The 20,119-nt window shown below is 37.4% G+C and overlaps 2 protein-coding genes across 2 annotated transcripts; one reads left to right on the top strand and one right to left on the bottom strand.

The window, feature by feature from the left end:
- The first annotated feature begins 1,172 nt into the window (after window positions 1–1,172).
- LOC141712531 (uncharacterized) lies at window positions 1,173–3,386 on the top strand. The gene is made up of 2 exons (XM_074515500.1): window positions 1,173–1,922; window positions 3,068–3,386. The coding sequence occupies exons 1-2, from the start codon at window positions 1,254–1,256 to the stop codon at window positions 3,224–3,226; spliced, it is 828 nt and encodes a 275-aa protein (XP_074371601.1). The 5' UTR covers window positions 1,173–1,253; the 3' UTR covers window positions 3,227–3,386.
- Window positions 3,387–4,131: 745 nt separating this feature from the next.
- On the bottom strand, window positions 4,132–6,936 carry LOC141712530 (polygalacturonase-like). The gene is made up of 9 exons (XM_074515499.1): window positions 6,336–6,936; window positions 6,054–6,185; window positions 5,778–5,945; window positions 5,678–5,698; window positions 5,377–5,584; window positions 5,199–5,280; window positions 4,997–5,105; window positions 4,803–4,919; window positions 4,132–4,723 (listed from the first exon to the last, which is right to left on the bottom strand). Exons 1-9 carry the CDS (start codon window positions 6,660–6,662, stop codon window positions 4,499–4,501), a joined length of 1,389 nt encoding a protein of 462 aa, XP_074371600.1. The 5' UTR covers window positions 6,663–6,936; the 3' UTR covers window positions 4,132–4,498.
- Between the last annotated feature and the right edge of the window lie 13,183 nt (window positions 6,937–20,119).

Genomic DNA, 20,119 nt, shown 5'->3' on the forward strand with positions numbered 1-20,119 from the left:
AGAATTTCGTATAACATTGTTACGAAGGTTAATGGGTGGAACAAGGATCAAGGACGGTGTTTGAGGGCGGAGGAAGGTTATGTATGGTGGTGGTTGAGCTTGTATGTTGACTCCTTAAGAAAAAATAGGGTTTGTTATTCTCTATCAAGTGTCGACTCATGTCTCATACAAGTGCCTACGTACCCTATTTATAGAGATCAAGCCTTACGTAAGTTCTTGGGGAACAAGTCACGTAGGCTAGGGTTATGGTTCTCCAACCCGTGCAGCCCAAGCCCACGATAAATTCAGGCCTTCATCCAATTAGTCACGTAAATCTCGACCGGCTCCACACGCTTCCTACAATCTCGCGACATCTCCGCATTTCTTCCCGTAATTATAGGAAATAACCCGTGTCGCCCCCAAAATCTACGAGCAACTCAGTCATCTATGAGTCACTTTCCATATTACACACAAAGTCCTTTGATGCGGGCCGACCTGGTCACCTCGGCCCGCACCGCCTTTCTTTTCAATTAATAAATATAATGTTACCTCTGTTTTCATAAGATGTGAGCTCACTGGGCTCAGCCCGCATTTGGGCATCTGAGCCCAGCCCGCGTGTGGACAACCGAGCCCAACTCGCGGGAAGGCACCTGAGCCCACCTCGCTAGTGGACATCTGAGCCCAACTCACGTATGTGAGCCCAGATGGCAAATGTGAGCCCACTTTACATTCGTGAGCCCAACTCGCATATATGAGCCCAAGTCGCATGACACGAGCCCAAGTCACAATAATCCATGGTTCTAGCCCACATGAGAGTCAAGGTATTCGATGCACCCATGTGAACCTGTTTAGGGGCATGATCGAAATCGGATGTAACAATTATATAATTGTTGAAGTAGGCTTTTGTTAATCTCATTATATTGAATTATATAATTGGAGAATAAGATTGTACGAGATAAACTTTTCTATATACCCCATTTCGTCTATTTTATTATAGTATAAATTTTCAATTTTTGAATTCGATCTGAGCTTGGTTCGAATAAAAGTATTTTTGCCAAATTCATAACACGGATGGATCATTTGAGACATTTTCGGTGAGATACTACGATCATTTGGACCTTTTCCCATTATCTTGAGCCCAATGTAAAAGCCCAAACCACCTAAAAAAACCCTAAAAGCACATTTATATTCTGCATCACAAACATAAATCTCTAGCCTCCATTGTTTCCAAATCTCAAAACCCTAATTTCTGAATTAAAACAAACAGATAAACCATGGCTGAAAGAGGCGGTGAACGTGGTGGTGATCGCGGCGGCTTCGGTCGAGGCTTCGGCGGGCGTGGACGCGGCGGCGATCGTGGACGTGGCCGGCGACGTGGCAGCCGTCGCAACGACGAAGAAACCGCGTGGGTCCCAGTCACAAAGCTCGGACGTCTCGTACGTGACGGCAAGATCAAAACAATCGAGCAAATCTATCTCCACTCTCTCCCAATCAAAGAGTACCAAATCATCGATCTTTTAATCGGACCGTCACTCAAAGACGAGGTCATGAAAATCATGCCGGTTCAGAAACAAACTCGAGCCGGTCAGCGAACCCGGTTCAAGGCGTTTGTGGTTGTTGGTGATGGAAATGGACACGTAGGATTGGGTGTTAAGTGTAGTAAGGAAGTGGCAACTGCTATTCGTGGCGCGATTATATTGGCCAAATTGTCGGTGATTCCGGTGCGGAGAGGGTATTGGGGAAATAAGATTGGGAAACCACATACTGTGCCGTGTAAGGTTACGGGGAAATGTGGTTCAGTTACGGTTAGGATGGTGCCTGCGCCTCGTGGAGCTGGGATTGTTGCGGCTAGAGTGCCTAAGAAGGTTTTGCAATTTGCGGGGATTGAGGATGTGTTTACTTCGTCTCGTGGTTCCACTAAGACTCTCGGCAACTTTGTCAAGGTTTCCCCCCGTAATTCTAACAATGCACATTGCTCGTTTATTTATATGACATTGTTTACTTTTGTTTTAATTTATGTGTATAATATGTTCGAATAGGGTAGAGAAACATGAAATGGTTGTTTGTTTATCTGTTGGGATGATTGTTAATTGTTGATAAGCTATATTTCGTGTCTTGTGTAATTAGTTTCCAGAAGCCTAGTTTCCGAGTGTGTGATCGATTCTTGTTAACTAAGAGCATCTCGAGTAGGGGTTGCCAAGGAGGTTGCCAAGCTTATGTGGCATGGCACCCTTGGTTGCCTACCTATTGGAGTTGGGAGGTTGCCAAAAGGTTGACTACCAATCTCCAATAGGGGTTGCCAAGGATGTTGCCAAGCTTATGTGGCATGGCACCCTTGGTTGCCTACCTATTGGAGTTGTGAGGTTGCCAAAAGGTTGCCTACCAAGGTTGCCAAAATTTGGCAACCCCTTGGCAACTTCCTAAATTAGCAAAAAGTCATAAAAAATATTTAAAGTATATATTACCCAACCCAATTTTATATTGAACTAAATATAAAATTAATATAAAGGGACCACATGGGCAATCTTTAAAGTTGCTTAACTATTGGAGCAAATTTTTAATAAATGTTGCCAAGAGTGACATGGATGTGAGAGAAAAATAAAAAATAATATATTTAGTGATTTGTCATGGTTTGACAACTTTGTTAGCTACCTCTATTGGAGATGCTCTAAGATTACCCTATATTGTAGGACGGGAAAAGATAGAATTAGAATTATGCTCGATACTTTGGAAGTTAGGTTTATGATGTCTTGGAAAAGCTTCACCGCCTACACTATTAATAATAAATGCTGGCTGGTACTGAAACATCTGGTTGGTACTGAAATGTCACCGTTGACCATGCTGTAACTTTTAACTCGTATTGAGGTAGCAAGTGGTATTGTTGAATTGGCTCTTGTTTAAATTGTTTTGTTTTTGTTTACCAACGTTTACCATCTGCATCTGCATTTTCTAACTTCAAAATTTTGCATTGTCTGTACTAGCTGACCATTTTCTAATCACTATGTCACTTGTGTTTCTAGGCTTATACATGTCTTTTGCTGTTGGATAATGTTTTTGTTGATTCTTTCTGTTTTTGTTATATGTGCAGGCTACATTTGACTGCTTGCTGAAGACTTATGGGTTCCTTACTCCTGATTTTTGGACTGAGACTCGTTTTACTAAATCTCCTTACCAAGAGCACACTGATCTTTTGGCCAAACCAGTATCAAAAATCACCTTCACTGAGGACCCAGTTATTGAGGCATGATGTCTTTTTGCTCTGGTCAGTGGTTGAGAATATGTTTTGTGGAGGACATCTTGCTAATAGTTTATGCTTTTCACATAACTTCTGTTTTCTTTTAGAATTCTATAATGTGTTGCTTAGACAGCACTTCTCAATTTTGAATAGACTATCATGGTTTTGCTTCTTCGTTTGTGCATGACAATGTTTTATGCTTGAAGTTTCATTAAGATAAGAAATGTGATTGTGCTCAGACAAATATTAAAGAAAAAACCACTGATATGATATTTGGTTAGAAATAATAGCTGGCATTAATAGAATTAAGAGTGTGAAAGGTTTCCATTGCAGACAAGAAATTTGGTTTGATTGGAATTAGATAGAAGCATGTAAATGTAAGTTATGGTTTAGAAAATAGTTGAGGAGTAGAATTTGAAAAAGTAGTTATGTATTGCAAGCACTTGGTAAATCTTTTTCCACAGTGAGTTACCAAACCCAATGTCATTGGGTGATTTTTCCTGAGTAATACTTTGGAAGTATGAATCAATTTGTTTAAGACTCTGGGGGTCTTGATGATTATGCGGAAGTTTATTGGATATCCTTGAATTTAGCTACAATAATGTCATTGAGCCCTTTGCAGTTTTCAGAATTTCAGTTGTATCTTGTGAATTCTGGTTTCCCTATATCCTAATATTTTTGATTATTTTTGTTTTTACAATGACATATTTTGAGTACATCTTATAAACTCTGTAAAGTGGTGTTTAGAGAAATGGTTGAAGTTTGGATACAGTTGCGTGTTATGCAGAAAAACTAAAGATTTCACCAGATGAACTAGTGTATTGTGATGTAACAACCCATTTATAGTTTCTATATATGTACATAATCTTAATTACTGGCAAATTAAATTAAAAGTGCAATATTTAACATGTTGTGTATTCTTGGAACTTCAAAATCTATCCCAACTTGTAGCGTGAAACCTGAAATTACAATGTACATTTAAATTCAATTCTAGTCGCACACATAGTATTGCCATAAATCCAATTGGAAAATGATTTTCAGAGCAGTGAAAGTACATAAATTATACAGCAAGAAAACATATAATGTCTTACAGGGGTGTCTAACGATTAGAGCTTTGAGGATGATCTAATGAAGCGGAGTGACTAACCCATTGATACCTTGATATCGCAACCTATTTACAAATCAAATAATAGTAACAATGGTTGAACAATGAATAAATAATTAGATATGTAGAGGACGTGTATGTATTTTCTGAAGGAGCTGTCCACGGAAATTCACAAGTTGTCAATCATCAGGACAGCTTGGAGAAACAGTTCCAATTTGTTTAATCTCAACGTTATTGCAGAAAGCTTGGGCAACTTCATCTTTTGGTGCTCTTAACTCTACATCTCTGAGAACAATTCCTTGGCAAGGATGGGTTTGGCTGCAATCAAACTTAATAGCCACATCCGTAGCACTTGTTCCTGTTATGTTCTGATAAACCACATTCTTCACCAGAACAGCTGATTTCTGTTGAATTCACAAGTCAGATGTATGATAAAAGAACAGATTGAATGTTAGTATATGTGGGTTCTTAGTTAAAATTGACCTGTTTTTTACATGGTTTGGACTGATCACAATAGTTCTGATCTATAATGATGGGGTTCTTTACATTAACCATCTCAATATTCGCAAATTTTATATTGCTTGCATTTCCCGATCCTCCCTGCAATTTGAAAAAGCACAGTGAACATGTATATTTTCGTATAATCTGATTTTTAGTTCTCATAACATAATGTTAACCTGATATGTCTTGATCCTAACACCATTTGAAGTTCCGGAGATCTTAGCTCCATCAACAGTTACATCTGAAACATGAGCTTCTGAATTTCCGTCTCCTAAACTTCCAATGCTGAAGTTGTTACAAGGGACAGAAACGTTGTTCACAGTGATCAGAAGCAAAATGGACACACCAACAGATTGGAGTAGGGATATCTATATGTACCTAATACCATGACCTGGTCCACAGGTTATATTTGTGATTTTCAAGTTCTGGCTGCCACTTTCAATTGAAATGCAATCATCACCTAGATTAAATTCATCAACAAAGCTATCACTTATGCAAATATATATATACACACTTGTTGTCATCATTCGTTACAAATGCACAAACAAACACACACCGGTCTGTATTACAGAGTCCGATAATTTCATGTTTTCAGTGCGGGTGATATGGACTCCGTCTGTGTTAGGACTATCTCCGGGTGCAGTGACTGTAAGATTCCAAGCTTTTACACTCTCGCATCTCTCAAACGATACTTGTATCTGCTGTGCATTTTGTACATTCAGGTCCTTTACTGTCAGATTCTTCACATTATAAAAGGTCAGGGCCTGCAATTTCATAATTATCATAACATCAATTTTATTTATTATTAATTATGAATGTTGCAAATACTTCGATAAGTAGAAAGATTGTTAACGTACAGTTGGCGCGTCCTTGCAGTGCTGCATACACAAAACGGCAAATCATATAAAAACCATAAGGCAATAAATTTCAAATAAATCATATATTAGCTTAGCTAACCTTATGTTTATTGACCTTACAAGAATTTTTCCACCAAATTTCGCCATTACCGTCTATAACTCCACCTCCTTCCACCAGAAGATCTTCGACAGTGTCAAATATTAGCCAGTGTCTCTTGTCTTTTTTGTAGTCTCCTCGATCGTCAGACGCTAAAAGGGTACCGTTTATCTGTTAATACGGGAGTTTAATGAATTCGGTTATTTTAAGAGTTGTGATAACTGATTTAGCTAGTGGTCAAGGCAATAACAAAAGCACACACATGAATATGTAGAATACCTGAACAGTCAAGGCAGCTTTGCAAGGTCCTCCGAATCTAATTTGCTTCAAAAGATACTCTTTGTTTTCGGGTACCACAAAAACTGCTCCCGAAGAAGAAGAACAAGCTTCATCCCACGCCTTCTCAAATGCCTGATGATTAGTGTATATATCAAACGTTTGTCAGAGGCCCGGATCAAAACTTGGATATATGTAAATCATTAGAGTAAAACAAAACCTAGATTTTAATGACTTGTACTTGTTCAAAAAGTAATATATTAACGAGTACATGCAATTACGTACCTTGGTGTCATCAGATTTACCGTCACCTTTAGCTCCATGACTCTTTACGCTCACAGTTGTAGCAGAAGTTTTTGGTGCAAGCTTTTCCAAGTAACTTGAAATTCCAGTTTCAACCTTGGGGAAGTCGGGTGACAAGCCATCAGAGCTTAAAAATTGTGAAGGATATGCGCGAGAGTCATATCCAGTTTCTTGATCGCTAATAACATTATTAAGATGTAAATTATTAATTATATTAGGCTGAACGTCGTCTTCGACACTACAGCAAGACGAGATAAAGCAAACAAAAACAATGATACTGAAGAGGAATATATGCATGTGTGGAGCCATTTGTAATTATGATATGTTTCCTTTGGCAGGATGAATTAAGGATGATATGGCACACAAGCTTTAATGTCTGGAGAAATTTGGCATGCAACTAAAACTATATATTGGAAGTAGATTGAAACAAGATGAGATATATAGGCAAATAACAAGCTAGCTAGTTGCCGAAACTAAGAAGAATGTGATGATGAAATGATATATATATATAGGAGTGTAGGGTTTGGGGGTAAGGAGAGACTTTTGAGATATAATCTGGTTGCTGTGACTGTGTGTGGTATGGAATGCAATACATATATGGGAGAGATTTAGACGAAATGTCCTCTGTCCTAGGTAGCTAGCTTCTCAATCCAAGTACCCATGCATTGCCGTTTTTCCTTCCTCTCAATAATTTCCCCTTTTCTCCAAGTCATGTTTTTTTAGTTAATTAAAATGTGTTTTTCTAGCATGTGCCAATGGACTTATCATTAGCCAAAAATTATAAAATTTGCTTATTTTGATTGGTGAAGATATTGTGTATGCAAGGGTCCGTCATTATTAAAAAATAGGAGCCAGTCAAATTATGTTAAACTTATAAATTTAGTATTTAGTGTGCGCCCAGAAGCACGTCATAGAAAAATTGAATTAAAATTGATAAGTTTTGTCAAGTCATCTTGGTACCTATCATATTGATTTTTATACGATTTTTATCAAAAAAAATAAAAATTCTCGTTTGGAAAATCCATCTGTTCAAGAATATTTATTTTCTGAAAAAATGACATAAAAACGCCTATTAGTACAACGAATATGAATATTTTTTTGGCAAAATACGTACAATTGGAATAATTGGCATGTCAATCCTACAACGGTAACCTTATTTATCGCAAACTGATGACAGACACATAAGTGCAAAAATAGTTCATATTAAGTATCATAGTTCCTTACATTTTGGTAGATTATAGTGTTTACAGTTTTGCAATTGATTATGTTTGATAATTTGTGGTGTAGGTTGGTGGATTCAAGAAAATTGAGAAAAAAATCATGTTTTTGATGATTTTGGAGTTCATGCATTTTTAAGGCTAGCATATTTATAAGATATGGGCACAACTTATCTCAGTGGATATTTTCAAGGCTATAAGGCGTGGGCAGAGTCCAACTACCATAAAACAACTCTTATCTCACTTGTATTGGATATATATTTGTCAAGAACCATATTAGAGAAAATATATACACTGATTTTGAGATCACGTAGGTTTTAATATCAAGAACATATCATTTCCAAAGCCATGTATGACTAATTCTCTAAGATCTAGCCAAAGATAATTCAAGGTTTTGATGCAACAATTGTGAGATCTAATTAAAGTTTATTCTTGTCACATCTCTTGGGTATTTATATATTCTCCGTACGTTCTTGTCATTATTATTGTGAATGATTGAGTAAAGTGCACGTTATTTGATTGTCCATAGTAGTATATATGTTGAGAATCTCACTAACAAGTATAGCAACATAGAGGCAAGTGTATAAAGAATTTAACAAGTTTAGGCCAAGACCACAGTTAACAAAACAAAACATGCAGGTAAACAAAATCAGTAACTGAAATAACGTAGAGAGAAAGAAAGATGTACCCGAAACCATAGCTTTCAACAGTGACTGAAATAAAGGTTTACAGATACAAAACGCCAAGAAAATGATTACAGCTGAGTCACCAGGCCTTGCTCGAAGTCCTGGCTGCTCTTGAAGAGATTATTGCCCCCTACCTGCTGCGTTTGGGATGTGCGCAATATCTCCACCAGGATAAAACAGCTCGGAGTTTATGTTAACAGCAGCAACAAAACCTCCACTTCGACCAGCACCTCAGTCGCCGGAAAATATCAGCACTTCAGTTCTTGTGGGAGAGAAATGCAGAGAGGTTGAAGAGAAGAGATGAGAATGTAGTGTGTTGTATTATTTATTCATTCAGTTTAGCCTCTATTTATAGGAGAGAAAAAATGAAACTGTCAACACACTTAATGTCTGAATTAAACTGCTTCATTAATAAAAAATAAAAACTGATCAGATTTTGAATTCATTAATGAAAAAATCAAAACTGATCAGCTTTTGAATTTAAATTATTTGTAACAGCTTTTCACATTAACACCCACATTATTATCAGAACTTAAGTTAAGTTCTGATTTAACTCATCAGTACTTAAGTTCTGATTCGACTCATCAGTACTTAAGTTCTGATTCTGATATCAGAACTTGTTAAGTTCTGATTTTATTCATCAGTTCTTAAGTTCTGATTCTAATATCAGAACTTGTTACAGATCAGATTATTTGCAGGTTCAATATATTTAGACTACTTAGCCTATTTCAGAACCCAGCCCAATAATCCAATCACTGATAAATAAATTCGAATTAAAATAATTCTCAAATAAATAAAATCCTCGCCCAGGTCGCCTCGCGTACGCGAGACGCCGAGACATTCGCCCAAATCGCCCTTCGACCCGACCCGGTCCGGTGCGGTGCGTGGCGGGGCGGGCGCGCGCGTGTATGTGTGCGCGCGTGAAGCACACAACAACACAATGGACCATCACACACCTTAGTAGTTGTATACTACTCATGTGGGTAATACCATATAAAGCACACAACCCCCTTTATTTATTTCAATGTGGGACAAACATTCTCAAATTTTCCAAGCTTTTCCAAGCTACTTTCAACTCTCATTTCATATGGATTTCATTAAGAAAATTCTTAAAACCATACATGAAAATTTAAGTTCAAATATCATTGAACAATTTCCAATCATTAGATTTTAGGATTAACATCAAGAACATAATTAAATTAAGCTCTAAAATCCTAATTTTCTAACAATCCCCCACAAATCCATACAGAAATGTGATCAATTTCCCATCATGACTTGTTTTTCAGAGTCGGTACCCTTCCGGGTTTGAACCCTCCTAATTCCTCTACTTCAATGGCTATCGGACTCAGATGGAATGTTTCACCTTGAATCTTAATCCGTTTAGTATAACCATATTCCATAGACGACGACAAGTCAAAGGTTATGGTGCCAATCTACGGCTTTGAGACATTAATGGTCATGTCTCGATCCTGTTCGTCGAATGCTTCAAGGATTAACCCTATCCTCTAATTGCGACCACACAATTACATTCGCTTAGCTGGGCATCTCCAGAGATATACTGCCTCTATCTCGTCAAATGACTTGATCCCATTCAGAGTTTTAACACTCTTGCTTTTCTGGCAGTGTCAGTACCTTCTAGGTTTACAGGGGATAGACTCAGATACTATAGTATCATCTTTGTAGCAAAGGTACTACCAACTCATCCTTACAGCTTGTTATTACCCATTGAATACACTTCGAGGGATCTCCTCTCATGTGTATTGGGTTCCCACTGTTGATGAATTATGATGGGTTGACAATCCCATCCCCAACCTTGACTTAAGGACCACTGCAGGTTCCAGTCCTTTAGTAAGAGGATCAGCTATATTATTCTGAGTTCCTATGAACTCTATAGCTATGATCCTATCAGTCACCAAACCCCTTATAGACTTGAGTCTAACTTGGATGTGTCTCTTAGTTTTAGCATTATGCTTTTTACTGCTAATCTTGTCGATAGTTGTTCGACTATCACAGTGAATAGCAATAGCAGGGAGCGGTCTGCTTACTACAGGTATTGCAGACATAAGTCCGTGTAACCATTCAGCCTCCGTCCCTGTGGCATCAAGTGCACACAACTCAGCCTCAAAAGTAGACCGAGTAACAATAGTCTGTCTGTTTGACTTCCAGGATATTGCTCCACCAGCCAAGGTGAACACGTATCCAGTCACTCCATTGGAACCAGACTTCTTAGCTATCCAACTTGCATCACTGTACCCTTCAAGCACACCAGGAAATCTCCTGTAGTGTAAACTAAGGTACATTGTGCCTTTTAGATATCTAAGTACTCTATCAAGAGCATCCCAATGAGTTCTGTTTGGACAGCTTGTATATCTCGCCAATTTAGACACAGAATATGAAATATCTGGTCTAGTACAGTTAGCAAGATACTGCAAGCTCCCAATAATCTGAGAATACCTTAACTGAGACACAGGCACTCCTGAAGTATTCTTGACAAGGGCAACTTTCGAATCATAAGGTGTACTAGCGATTCTACACTGTGAATAACCATATTTCTCAAGTATAGATTTCTCTATATAATGAGATTGAGTCAAGGTTATTCCTTCAGTGGACCGAATCAATTTGATTCCAAGAATCACACTTGCCTTACCCATATCCTTCATTTCAAAATGCCTTTTCAAGAATTCTTTAGTCTCGTTAATAATCTCAATATTGGTTCCAAACAATAAAATATCATCCATATATAGGCACAAGATAACACACTCATTACCTTTAACTTTAGTGTAGACACACTTATCACTTTCATTAATCTTATAACTGAAAGGCAATATAGTTTCATCAAACTTTTTATGCCAATCTCTGGGAGCTTGTTTCAAGCCATAGATGGACTTGATCAACTTACATACTTTCCTTTCATTGCCTGATGCAACAAATCCATCAGGCTGATCCATATAAATCTCTTCCTCAAGTTCACCATGAAGAAAAGCCGTCTTTACATCCATCTGATGAATGATAAGACCATGGACTGAAGCCAATGCTATAAGCATTCGGATTGTTACCATTCTTGCAACCGGAGAGTACGTATCAAAATAATCAATTCCTTCCTTTTGCTTAAAACCCTTAGCTACCAGTCTAGCTTTGTACTTATCTATTGAGCCGTCAGGGTTCAACTTCCTTTTAAAGACCCATTTGCACCCAATAGTAGAACACCCAGGAGGGAGATCAACCAACTCCCATGTTCCATTGGAAACAATAGAGTCAATTTCACTCTTGACAGCGCCCTTCCAGTGCCTTGACTCAGAAGAATCCATAGCTTGCCGGAAAGTTAAAGGTTCGTCCTCGATATTGTAAGTGATGAAATCACCTCCAAAATCCTTGACTATTTTTGCACGCTTACTTCTCCTTGGTTCCTCTAATTCCTTAGGAATAGAGCTACTACTAGGTTCCGCCCCCACATTTGTCATCTTTTCCACATGATCAGGAATAGAACTTGATGTGTGAGTAGGATCTTCCTCAGAAGTCGTTTCAGGTATTCCAGTCTTCATAGGGTAGACATCCTCAAAGAATGTCGCATCTCGAAATTCAACTATCGTGTTTGCCACTATACCATCTATGTCAGATTTTAACACTAAAAATCTCATAGCTGTAGTGGTTTCAAGATAGCCCAGAAAGATACAGTCAACAGTCTTTGGACCTAGTTTCTTTCTCTTGTGTTCAGGAACAAGCACCTTAGCGAGGCACCCCCACACACGAAGATACTTAAGACTAGTCATCCTGCCTTTCCATAACTCCAAGGGTGTTTTATCCATGTGTTTCAGAGGGACTCTATTCAAAATATGGCAAGCCGTATTTAGAGCCTCTCCCCACATGTATTTGGGCAACCCAGAGTTAATAAGCATACTATTAATCAAATCTTTAAATGTTCTGTTCTTTCGCTCAGCAACCCCATTAGACTCAGGTGTGTATGGTGGAGTAACTTCATGAACTATACCATTGTTTGCACAAAATTCATTAAAAGCATTACTCGTATACTCACCACCTCTATCAGATCTCAATCTTTTAAGTAACTTACTAGTTTGTTTTTCTACTTCAGTTTTATATATAATGAATTTACTAAGTGCTTCATCCTTATGTCTAAGTAAATAAACATAACAATATCTACTACTATCATCTATAAAAGTAATGAAGTATCTAAACTGGTCCTTGGTCAACACACCACCAAATTCACAAATATCAGTGTGTACTAAATCTAACAAGTCTGAATCCCTAACAACGTTATGAAAAGGTTTCCTTATCTGTTTAGCAGACACACATACTTGACATTTAGAATTCTTTTCTATGGTATATTTTGGAATCAACTCTAAGTTCATCATGTTCTTAAGAGCACCAAAGTTTAAATGACCTAGTCTAGCATGCCATATATTTGAGGATTCAATACAATTAACAGTAGGAATAACATTATTATTCAAACTTCCCAAAACGGGATCCGCATTAATAACAAATAAACCATTTGACAAGTAACCCTTGCCAAAGAATGTACCAGTGTGAATAAGAACTACTTTATTACACTTGAACGAAATTTCAAAACCACTAGAAACTAAACAGCTTCCACTTATTATATTTCTACGCATGTCGGGAACATGATGCACTCTCGTCAGAGATAGAATACGTCCTGAAGGGAACTTCAGATCCACGTTTCCAACTCCATGTACTTGAGCAGCACTAGCATTCCCCATCTTCACAGTCAGGCTATGACTCTGTTGATAAGATACAAATAAACTAATATCAGCATAAATATGTACATTAGCTCCAGTATCTATCAACCGTTCATTTGACAGATAGGTAGAAAATATCACAGGGTTGTAGGATACATACCGGTCAACGTTGGTTTCAGAAGCCGTAGCCTCACCAACAACCATGTTCACTACAGGCCCACTTGCGGTTCCAAGCACAACATTTGCTTGTGCTACCTCGGTTTTCTTCGCTTTCTTCGTAGGGCAGTCCTTACTCCAGTGCCCAACCTGCCCACAAGACCAGCATGGTTTGTTTGCCTTGGGTTTCTTGGCCGTGTCCTTGTCACTCTTAGGTTTATTACTATTAGCTTTCTTAGCAAAAGCCTTCCTCTTTTGTCCTACAGTTGCTATGTTTACCTTCGAGGTACCGTGTTCAGTTGGCATCACATGTCCCTGTTTGGACTTGTGTTGTTCTTGTACCGAGATGTCCAGCATAAGGTTGGTCCAGGTGATCTCTCCTTTCTGTCTTTTCAGGGAGAGAGAGAACTCTTCCCAAGACTTCGGGAGTTTTTCAATCACACTCATCACCTTGAACTTCTCCGGGAGATTCATTCCAGACTCCTTCAAAGCATGCACTATCATCTCGAACTCATGCACCTGCTCAGTCATGGACTTATTGTCCACCAGCTTGAACTCGAGGAACCTTGCCACAGAATACTTTTCTAGACCTTGTGAGTCAGTATTATGTGTCTGGTCCAGCTTCTCCCATAAGAGTTTTGCAGAGTAGGCATCAGAAGAATAGACATCAAACAAAGTGTTTGTTAGTGCCGCAAGAATGGCCGCTCTAGCCACTCCATCCTTCTCAGCCCACTTCACAAAAGCCTTAACTGTGTCAGCCTTCTCTTGATCCACTACTGGTTTCTCATATTACACAACCGGCCACAGACCCTTTATAGTCAACCACAGCTTCATCCTTTTCTGCCAGCGAGAAAAGCCAATGCCACTGTTGAATTTCTCCGGTAAACCGGTTAGTTCAACAGCCTGTGGGAAACTATAGGTGGTCCAATCAATGGCCCCAGCAGTTACACCCGAACTGCTACCACCACCAACGATAACCTCACTTTCGTTAACCATTATGCTAAATTCTAAATGGGCAATAATCTCTTCAAGAATGTTGAGAATCTCACTAACAAGTATAGCAACATAGAGGCAAGTGTATAAAGAATTTAACAAGTTTAGGCCAAGACCACAGTTAACAAAACAAAACATGCAGGTAAACAAAATCAGTAACTGAAATAACGTAGAGAGAAAGAAAGATGTACCCGAAACCATAGCTTTCAACAGTGACTGAAATAAAGGTTTACAGATACAAAACGCCAAGAAAATGATTACAGCTGAGTCACCAGGCCTTGCTCGAAGTCCTGGCTGCTCTTGAAGAGATTATTGCCCCCTACCTGCTGCGTTTGGGATGTGCGCAATATCTCCACCAGGATAAAACAGCTCGAAGTTTATGTTAACAGCAGCAACAAAACCTCCACTTCGACCAGCACCTCAGTCGCCGGAAAATATCAGCACTTCAGTTCTTGTGGGAGAGAAATGCAGAGAGGTTGAAGAGAAGAGATGAGAATGTAGTGTGTTGTATTATTTATTCATTCAGTTTAGCCTCTATTTATAGGAGAGGAAAAATGAAACTGTCAACACACTTAATGTCTGAATTAAACTGCTTCATTAATAAAAAATAAAAACTGATCAGATTTTGAATTCATTAATGAAAAAATCAAAACTGATCAGCTTTTGAATTTAAATTATTTGTAACAGCTTTTCACATTAACACCCACATTATTATCAGAACTTAAGTTAAGTTCTGATTTAACTCATCAGTACTTAAGTTCTGATTCGACTCATCAGTACTTAAGTTCTGATTCTGATATCAGAACTTGTTAAGTTCTGATTTTATTCATCAGTTCTTAAGTTCTGATTCTAATATCAGAACTTGTTACAGATCAGATTATTTGCAGGTTCAATATATTTAGACTACTTAGCCTATTTCAGAACCCAGCCCAATAATCCAATAAATTCGAATTAAAATAATTCTCAAATAAATAAAATCCTCGCCCAGGTCGCCTCGCGTACGCGAGACGCCGAGACATTCGCCCAAATCGCCCTTCGGTCCGGTCTGGTCCGGTCCGGTCCGGTTCGGTGCGTGGCGGGGCGGGCGCGCGCGTGTGTGTGTGTGTGTGTGCGCGTGAAGCACACAACAACACAATGGACCATCACACACCTTAGTAGTTGTATACTACTCATGTGGGTAATACCATATAAAGCACACAACCCCCTTTATTTATTTCAATGTGGGACAAACATTCTCAAATTTTCCAAGCTTTTCCAAGCTACTTTCAACTCTCATTTCATATGGATTTCATTAAGAAAATTCTTAAAACCATACATGAAAATTTAAGTTCAAATATCATTGAATAATTTCCAATCATTAGATTTTAGGATTAACATCAAGAACATAATTAAATTAAGCTCTAAAATCCTAATTTTCTAACAATATAACTATTTAGAATTGCCGAATCCGTATTTGCTTGATTAATTCTAATACAAGTAGCAACTAGCAACGTTGGTTATGTACAAGTAATTAATTTGGGAGTATATAATCTAGTCTAAATAAATTCATCTGTCGTATTTATTGGTTAGAATTGGTCGTCTTTCTAATTCTTAATGCCGTTGGTGAATTAAATCTTATGATCGTATATAAGGTTGTTTATTAATAAGAGAAATAACCATTAGGTCATACTTTGTTATCGAGAAACTAAGGAAAAATAGGAAGTTAGGCCATACCAACAACCATAACCAGTTTATTTGAGAAAGTGTGAAGTGTTCCTTGCATCAATGATCAATTGTTGAATCATTACCGAGATAATTCATTTTGCTAGATTGTTTTACATTCTTTCTCAACACTTTTTACTTAGTTATTCTTCTTATCAATAGTTTAATAAGAATTCATACCATCCATTTTAGTTTTATAAAAGTAATCATTATCAATCTCTTGTGTTCGATCCTGCTCACTACTATATACAATTATTTTGAGTAGGATTTATTTTTGGTGATTTCGACACCCATCATAACCCGTCATAAATATTTACTATGTAAATTTATTTTATCATGGATACCTTATTAAAAAATATAATTAACAATAACAAGTTTTATGTCCATTAACTTAACAAGTTTTATTCGTTCAGAATATTAATATTAGCAGATATAATCATGCACCATTCCAAATTTTATGTCAGTTAACTGTAACACACGTTTTTTGTCAATTAACTATAACTCTTTCAGTATTATAATTAATTCGTTAACCTACTAAAGTTGATCGACCATAGCAAATAATAACATGAAAAGTACTCGAATGAATAAACTGCAAACTACATCTATTCCTTTTTTTTTCAAAACACCAACAATATGATACTAGGGTCCCATAAAAATTCTAGCTAATATAAGTTTAGTTCATAATCAACGTATCAAAAAAATCCCAATATTACCAACACATATTCATAACAAGAGATATAAAAAAAATAAGAGAAAACAAAATCAATTGAATGTCTTTAATGGTTGAATTATTCTCCGTTGATGGCTTTTTCTCCTCCTCCCTTGTGCGGTTACTTGTCTCTCGCCTCTTCTATCGGTCTGAGGTCTGATTATTTTATATAATAATATATCAAATATAAGTACTTTTAACTTTTTAATGAAAATATAAGAAGATTTCCCAATTAGATTTGAATTCTAAAAAAATAAAAATTCATAGTTGACATTTTGACTCTGATTCGGAGCTGATTTGGATGAAAATTAAATTGAAGACCACTTTCGAAATAAAACTCTTCCAATAAGTTTTTCGTGGGCTGTTAAATCGTATGAATTGGACTTTTAGAACTCTAGTTATGACCCAAGCATTGTAGACTGCGCTACCGGCTCATGAAATCCAATTTTTAATCAATTTAATCTCAAACTCTGATTTTGTAAACTCCAAATTTTCCTTTATTAATAACTCCTTGATAACTGTTATTTCCAGTGGACTAACAATGAGATTTACAGAAGGGGGTTGAATGTAAATCTCAAAACTTTTTCAAGTTTTGAGTAGTTTCTAAGGCTAAGTGTTTAAGTGAACAAATGTGTATGAATTGCTTGAAGCTGATACATACAGATATATATTCAAACACAAATGTAAAAAACACAAAGAACTTAAAAAACTTTTCTGGTGGATTTGTTGTTCCACCAGAGATGTGTTATTTCAGAAAATCTGTGATTCAAAGAATTAAATCACAGCTGCTTCCTAGTACAAACTAGATGATTTTCTCTCTGGATAATTCTAAACAGCTCCGGAAAATTCTCATCTAATTACTAGCTGCTACTTGGTTTGTATATTACCAAGTTTACAAGTGAAGACAGAACTGTAAAATATAATTAAAAAAATTCTTCATATGTTTCTTCTTCATTTCTCTATCCAATGCAATCTAGGATAATCTGTGAATCTTTGAATACTTCCTTGTTTGCATCAGAATGGAAATGCTGCATTTTCTTGATTCCTCCTAGAGGCTTCCACATTTCAGTTTGTCTCTATCAACCCATATGCCTCTGTCAGCTTGTAAATTGTCACTATCAACTGCTAATGAACTAAGCATCCGTTGAAGCTTTCATCCGTTGATGCCTTATCCGTTGAGGCTTTATCCGTTGAAGATTTATCCGTTGATGCATTATCAGTTGAAGTCCTTATCCGTTGAAGCGCTTATCCGTTGATGGATATTATCCGTTGAAGCATTAGAGACATCCGTTGAAGCTTTGTTTCTTATCCGTTGAAGGTCTTCAATATTTGTTGATACTTCTTCACTTATACAAAATTACAAGGCATGAAATATTTACAATTAGCCCTCCTATTTGCATATCCATTAGTAGTCAACATGACTGATAATTCCCTACAACATCTAAGAATTACAACTTGAATCCAGAGAATGAAATGTGCTACAATACTAAACTTATTGCTAAATAAAGCTACTCCTTCAACGGATAGCCAAGATGGTCTTATCCGTTGAGGCTACAAATCCTAGATTTCTACTTAAGTGTTTTGTTTAACTTATCATCAAACTAATACCCATATTCCTAACAATCTACCCTTATTTATGTCTACTAAAACCGTAGGCATAAATTTGGGTTTAGCTTGATGATAACAAAACACTTGACAAATATATAAACTGTAATAAAGCAGAAATTCAAAAATGCTACAAAAATGTGTATGCTGAGAAGAATTACATTGTTTCCAAGGGTGCTCCTTTAGCCTGAGCAGATTAGTTTCTTTTCCTTTGATTCCTTGTTTTCTTTCCTAGCCTCCTGTCATTCTCCTCTATTTGAAGTTGAAGTTGTCTGTAGAATTCAGCTTAGGGATGGCAATCGGATCGGTCGAAACGGGTTTAGCAAAAATCAAATCCGAACCCGATTATTTTTGCCAAACCCGAACCCGAACCCGAACCCGAAAAAACCCGAACCCGAACCCATCGGGTTCGGTTCGGGTTCGGTTCGGATTCGGGTTTGTAGATCACTATCAAATTGCACCTTAATTTGCACAAACTCTAGTGAAAAATTACTATGATCTGGTTTCAGCAAAGTGCTCATAAATACGACGATATTGAAATTTTTGTGATTGAATTAGAGGGTTCAGAGAAGTCAATGGATAATATACCTCTATGAATAAAATTGTTGGTGAAATAATGCAACAATCTTGACCTTTAGTATACTTGTAGTGAAAATGCTGTTAAAAACATATTTAAACAACTTTAATGCAATAGTTTGTAAAAAGTATAGTTTTTTAGTACTAATATTAGTAATATATTATATTATATATTATATTATTACTTATAAAATATAAAATATTATTTATATATTAACACCGGTTTCGGATCGGGTTCGGGTCGGAACGGAACGGGTTTCGGGTTTTCGGGTCGGGTTCGAAACGGTATGCCTTAATACCAAACCCGACCCAAAAATGGTTCGGGTTTAAAAATCAAACCCGAACCCGAATCCAAACCCGAAATATTCGGGTTCGGTAAAACCCGATCGGATCGGTATGGATCGGGTATCCATCGGTTCAGTACAAATTGCCATCCCTAATTCAGCTTCATCTTCTTCATTGATGTCTAACTTAGATTGCATATCCTTGAGAGTTTCATTACTGGCAATCTTGAGCTGATCTTCAATTCTGAAAAATCTTCTGACTCCTTTGTTGTCTCTGAACTCCATCAACCAATGAGGTGATTTGTGAATTGTAATTCATCTTTCTTGAATGAGTAATGTTCTAGGCAAAGCATTGGGCTCCCTCCAAGTTTTCCTTATGTTGGCAATCTTGTTGAGAATCTCAGTCTTGGCAGTCCTGGTAAAGCCAGAATCCCTTTGTATGGCTGAGTAGACTCTAATCAAGGTAGAGTAGCCTTCATTCAGAATTCTGTAAAGAGGCCAGGTTCTTTCCCCATCTCCTTTGTATTTGAACACTAGTCTTTCTGGTAGCTGTCTGTAGGCAGCTATTCCCCTTACTTCCTCCAGCTCATCCAGATAGAGTTCAATGTCTGAAAATTCTTTTATGTCACAGATGTGAACATAATCATCCTTAGAGGCTTGAGGCTTAGGCTTAGGCTTCTGTGTGAATTTGATTGAGGCTTTAGAGGGTGTTGATTTGATTCTTCTTTTCTGCTTCTTTGATGGTGGAGAAGAGGTTAGGAAGGTGGGCAATTTGATGGTGTCCCAATCAATTGGTTCCTCCTTGGGAATGATTGTTTCACCATGAATGTTCATGAAGGGGTCAGGCACAATGGGTTCAGGAATAGAGGGTAGTGGTTTGGATATTGATTGGGTTTCTTCAGTCTCATCTACCATCTTTCTCTTTGCATTGACCTTCTTTCTGTTCCCTTTATGCCATTCTTCTCTTCCCTTACTTCTTTCCTCCATATCAGTATCAACCATGTCCCCCATAGCTCCATCTTCACTTTTGTCTTCAATTTCTTTCTGTTCTTCAGCCTGACTTGACTTTAGCTGTTTTTCAAGCTTTGCTTGTGCTCTTTTGTCAGCCTTTAGCTGTTTGGCTTCTT

This window comes from Apium graveolens, chromosome 3 (genome assembly GCF_009905375.1).
Source record: "Apium graveolens cultivar Ventura chromosome 3, ASM990537v1, whole genome shotgun sequence".
Lineage (NCBI taxonomy): Eukaryota > Viridiplantae > Streptophyta > Magnoliopsida > Apiales > Apiaceae > Apium > Apium graveolens.

What these genes read in the sequence shown, in the direction of transcription:
- LOC141712530 (XM_074515499.1), bottom strand. Translation starts at nt 6,662, where the DNA reads ATGGCTCCACACATGCATATATTCCTCTTCAGTATCATTGTTTTTGTT. An exon ending in GGACCAGGTCATGGTATTAG is followed by an intron (nt 5,106 to 5,198) that starts GTACATATAGAT and finishes TAACAACTTCAG; the next exon opens with CATTGGAAGTTTAGGAGACG. An exon ending in TTAGGATCAAGACATATCAG is followed by an intron (nt 4,920 to 4,996) that starts GTTAACATTATG and finishes TTCAAATTGCAG; the next exon opens with GGAGGATCGGGAAATGCAAG.
- LOC141712531 (XM_074515500.1), top strand. Translation starts at nt 1,254, where the DNA reads ATGGCTGAAAGAGGCGGTGAACGTGGTGGTGATCGCGGCGGCTTCGGT. An exon ending in CTCTCGGCAACTTTGTCAAG is followed by an intron (nt 1,923 to 3,067) that starts GTTTCCCCCCGT and finishes TTATATGTGCAG; the next exon opens with GCTACATTTGACTGCTTGCT.